At 62.9% G+C, this 5,042-nt stretch overlaps 1 protein-coding gene across 1 annotated transcript; it reads right to left on the reverse strand.

The window, feature by feature from the left end:
* Positions 1-1,988: 1,988 nt before the first annotated feature.
* On the reverse strand, positions 1,989-4,515 carry PNMA8B (PNMA family member 8B; the record flags this gene model as incomplete). Its single annotated transcript, XM_033431024.2, is given in 6 exon segments — positions 1,989-3,033; positions 3,035-3,366; positions 3,368-3,447; positions 3,450-3,534; positions 3,536-3,679; positions 3,682-4,515. Coding segments are annotated over 6 exon segments (1,932 nt in total), but the record flags the coding sequence as incomplete, so codon positions are not given.
* Positions 4,516-5,042: the final 527 nt, after the last annotated feature.

Genomic DNA, 5,042 nt, shown 5'->3' on the forward strand with positions numbered 1-5,042 from the left:
ACATGCAAATAAAAGTGTTTACAAACTTATTTCTTGGCTGTGGACTCGGCAACTGAAGAGTGCTCCAGGGTGGTTTTGTCATACCCTTGTGTCCCCTCCCCTCCCCCCCTCCATGACGGCGACTCGTGTTTAAGTCACTTTGCTTGCCATCCCCACATTCCTGGGTTCTGCAGGCTTGGTGGGTACAGGGCCCGCAGTTTACATGCTTCGTCACATCTTGGCTACCAAGTACAGAATCATCATCTGGGAAACGTGGCCAAAACGCGGGTTCTGGAGCCCTTTGTGCCAGAGCTGTGAATTGCTGGTGCAGGCTGTGAGGCCCAGGAATCCGTTTTGGTCACGCCCCACAAACGTCTCCTGGGGCAGCTTGGCTCCTGGACACATTGAAAAAACTTCATTGCAATAGGAACAGGGCAAAAGGTGCGTTGTGGTGTGGTAGTGATTAGTATGCTGTGATTGGCCCTTATAATCGGGAGACGTCAGGTTGCTACATGCTGTGGGAGCTGGGGGACATTTCTCTGTGTTGTTTTGTGTCCCTTCACCCAACCTCACTGGGGGAAAAACACAGCAAATGACCCTGGCCCAACCTCGATACAGGCAGGAGAAAAGGGAATTCTTGGAGGGAGGTCTGAAGGTCACCTGGGTCCTCCTGAAGCTGCAGTCCTGGCCTGAGCTTCTTAGACCTGACTCAGTAGGGTTGTAGGGCTGGTTGGGGGTAGGGGGGGCGAGAATATGCATTCCTAAGAAGTTCCCAGGAGACGGGGATGCAGCTGGTTTCAGGACCTTATTTTGAGAACTGCGGCAGCCTGGCCGAAAGTTCAAAAAACAGGCGGAGCTTTGAAGTTTCAAGGCAGTGGACCAGTGCCCGCGCACCTTTAGTGCTCAAGAAGGGCCGTCATCCCCTTGATTTTAACCATCTGTCCCGGAGCGCTTCCTGGTTGGGACAGTGGGCGCACCCTGAGAGCCACGGCGCGATTTTAACCATCGGTCTTGGAGCGCCACCTGGTGGATAAAATGGGCCACGGCAACTCGCCTGAGTTGACACTACCTCCTCAGGCCTAGTTGTAGCGGGGCGGAGCGTCCTGTCTTGGGGCGGGGCCTGCAATAAGGAAGGCGGGGCCTCGTGGGCAACAGGCTTTGAGGAACCGAATAGAGGGAAAGGCTTGTTGTTTTCTGTTTCTGGAGCCCTGGCTTCTCCCTCCAGGCCGTTCTAGGACCAGGTCACATCCCCGGGAGTCTCAGGGGGCCCCTGTCTCCGTTTGAGCAGACCGAGGGGTGGGACAGCTTACTCCTAGAGGTCCCAGGAAGGGGAGGTGGGCACGCTCCCGACCTGTCTGCTCGCCCCGACCCCAGGGACCTCTGCACGCTAACAATCTAAACTCCAGTAACGTGGAATCCAAATAGACAGCCACCCCCGTGAAGGCAGGTGGCCTGTTTTGGAGACCTGGTCTCCCCTACGCTTAGCAGGGAATCCTGGCACCTGAGCGGTCAGGGGTTACACACGAATAAACCCCAATCACCACAGCCCTGGCTCAGGGCTTTTGCTCCGGCTGTTCCTGCCTCCTGAGAGCGCTTCCCTCGGGTATCTGCCGGCCATACCCCTCCCCTCCAGCGCTGAGGGGAGTCAGCCCACGGGAGGTGGGGTGGGGGACAGCTGGTGGGACGTGCAGGGAGCCACAGGCCCGTGAAGGAGCACCGCCTGGTACTGCAGAGAAAATCCAACACTCTGTATGGGAATTGTCCCAAACTGAAAATGTTGCAAATAATTCCCACTCTTTGAAAACACCGTGCTGGATGAGTGACAGATTCGGTGTCTGGGCACCAGCAGGTGGCTCTGGCCTTGAGGAGCTGGTGCATTTGTACCAGCTACACTTCAGATGGGCAGGGCAGGTGTGGGTCTCTCTCTCTCTTCCTTCCCCTCCTTCCTTGGTCCTGGTCACCAGAGCCCCGCCCCTCCCTTTCCCTCCCTCACCTCCTTTACCCTCCCCCAGGAGCAACCCCTCTGCCTCTCAGGCTTCTCTTCCTGGAATCATCTCCTCCCCCAGCAGGGAGGTTCAGCCTTCCTGACTGAAGGCTCAGCTACATCCTGACACCCCCGCGCGGCTGGGTGGCCGAGCTTCCATCACAGAGCCCGGCCCCCATCAGATTGGGGTGGAGGACAGGGGCCCAGAGACGCTGGCCAGAAGCATGAGTCTGGAAGGGATCGGGGCTCTACGAACAGCCAGAAAGAACTCACTGGCACTGCTGGCCTCCCCCAGTGCCCGGTGTCCACGGACACGCTCACCCCTGCGCTAACGCGGGAGACCCAAAGACAATCCCGCTGGGGGGGGGGCCTGAGACCCCGTCCCGTCACCTAGGGCTGCTGCCTCCGCGGGCGCCCGTTACACTCTTCCTTCTTCCCTTGGGCTTGCTCGCGCCACCTGCAACGGAGGGACTGAAAGGACAGGGGAGCGAGCGGTGGGCGGGCGCGCACTTTAGAGCTCAGTGCCCACGGTTCAGAGGTTGCCGCCTCCGCGGCGGGGAGAGCCGAGGGGCGGAACTGGGGCCCCACCGGCAGCTGCAGCCTCGCCGTGGCCTTAGCGGCACCTGGGGGGCAGCCTCTTGCCCCGACCAGCCTTCTTCCCACGCGTGGACTTGGAGCCGGCGGGCGGCCGAGCCCTGGGCTGGCCGCCCTTGGCCTGCGCCCCAGCGCCCGCGCGCCCCTTCCTGCTATTGCTTCCTGCCTCCTCGTCCTGGGCTTCCGTCTCGGGAGGGATGCCCAGCCCGCCGGGGCCGCCGCCTCCCCTTCGGATTTTGCGGGTCCCCGACGGGGCGGGAGCCGCTGCCCAGCCCGCCCGATCCGGGGTCCTAAAGGCCAGGCGGGCCCGCTTGGCCCGGGGCTTCCTGGACGCGCGTTCCTCGGGCTCAGACTCCTCGCTCTCCACGTCCTCCGACTCCCTGTTCCCGCGGGCCGCCCGCAGCGCCAAGACCTCCCCCAGGTTGCCTTTGGCGCATCTGAACCTCCCGCTCTGCCAGGCCTTTTCCTTTTCTTCCTATCACCTCAGCCACGTCCTGGGCATCCAGGAGCACCGCTAGCTTCAGGAGGCCGCCCTCATCTTCCTCGTCCTCGCCCCAGCCCCCCAGCGGGCCACCGGGAGCCTTCTTCCCTTTGCAGGTGGTCCGAGGCTCAGCCATGGTGGAGATGCATCCCAGCAAGTGAGCGCCGGCTTTGGTCTTCCTCAGGACCACGGCGTCCACCTGGCGGCCTGCCTCCTCCACCTTCACTCGGGTTCCGGAAGTGTCCTTGGCCATGACGGACAAGACCTCGGGCAGGGCAGCTTTCTTTTCGCTCCAGCCCAGAAACTCGATCACAGAAGCAATTTTCAAACATCTCGTCGCAGGCGGAGTGGCCCACGGGGTCTGTACAAGGCACAATGGCCACAAACTCGGGAATGTCCACCCCCCTCTTTCTTGATCCCCGTTTTCCTGAGACTCCCTTTGGGAGGCGTCGCTGCCCATGGTCTCCTCGTCCGACGTGTCTCTCACTGCGAGTAAGTAGGGCCACTAAGTCTGGAATTTCGCTCCGGTCTTCTTTGATGTTCAGGCTGATCGACTCAGCCCCAGGGGGATCGTTCTCCATCTTCCTCTTCTTGGCTTTGTCCGTCACCGTTGCCAGGGCCAAGAACTCGCCGGGACCGTTCCATCATCTCCTTCCCTCTGGAGGGCCCACTTCCTAACAGGCTCCTTCGCGGCGGGCTGGAGGGTGGCGTACAGCGCGCTCTGTTCGCCATCCCCGCTCAAGTCCTCCTTGCCCATCTCCTCGATCATGATACCCAGGCTCTAGTCGGGAGAGTCTTGGGACTCCCGCTCCCCGACGTGGATGGCCGCCCTCCACGACGCTCTTCTGGCCCACCTGCTGCCTCTGGTTCTGTTTCTGCGACCCCGACGGCCCCTCCTAGCACCTTTGGCTGCACCAGGAGGGGGGCCAGCCTCCCTGACCCCCGGCTCCGACCCCAGAGCCAGGGTCTCCGAAGCGGGAGGGGTGGGCGTGTCCCCGGGGGCCCTGGCCACTGCGGCCTGTGGGGGCCTTTTATCCAACAGCAAGCGTTTCATCTGCCTCAGGACTCTCGTGCCCTCCGCGCTGTCCTTGCACAGAACCCTCCAGACGCCGTCCTTGCCCGGGATCTCCTCGGGGATGGCACCGTGATTAATGCCCTTCACAAACTCCATCAGGGAGGCCTTGGCCTTCTCGTCCCTCACGGCCCGCGTGTTCCGCAGCCTGAACTTGCCCAGGGGCAGCAAGGCCGGCTTCAGGACGGCCTCGATGGCTGTCTGCTCCAGGTCCTCCGGGATGCCGGTGACCAGCAGGGCCCTGTGCACGTCCACGGCCAGCCCCCTGCACCAGTCCCCCAAAAGGCTCATGGCCACGGTGCCGCCGCTGACGCTGACAGCGGAGCAGGAGGGAGCCCGAGGCGGACGTGGGCTGCGGTCCCCTGTGCAAATGCCACTCTGGAACAGCGCCACAGGGCTTGGAGTTCAGGTTCAGGTGAATGTGGCAAGGCTCGGGCTCCAGCTGCCCCTGGGCGGCTGACGCAGCGTCCTTTCCCGAGGCCCCTCCCCACAGGGGTCCTAGCATCCACAGGAAGCTTACGAGCCAAACCCAGGGGTGCCACCGGCCCGGCCCCTCCGCCCTTTGTTCCTGACAGAGGCTGAGTGACACCGCGGCGCCCGGGACAGGTGCTGGGGAGGGCGACGCCGTGCGCCCCCGGAGCGGCGCGGGGAGGGGCGCCACGCTCGCCTGCCTGTGGTCGGGCCTGGCCTTGCACCCTCTGCTCAATCTCAGCAGTTCCGGGCGACGGGTCTGTTCCGCCCTGCGCCTGCGCACACGGGCTAGCCCCGCCTCCCAGCGGCACCCCATCTCCATGGCAACACTGCCGGCTGGAGCAGGGGTCGGAGTTGGTGGGGTCTGAGGAGCCGGCTCCGGACAAGCCTGAGGAACGGAAGACTCAGGGGGTGGGATCACCATTAGTGATGAGCCCCAAAAGGCCATATTCACAGGGGGT

The sequence above is a fragment of the Orcinus orca genome, chromosome 20, assembly GCF_937001465.1.
Source record: "Orcinus orca chromosome 20, mOrcOrc1.1, whole genome shotgun sequence".
NCBI classification, from domain to species: Eukaryota; Metazoa; Chordata; class Mammalia; order Artiodactyla; family Delphinidae; genus Orcinus; species Orcinus orca.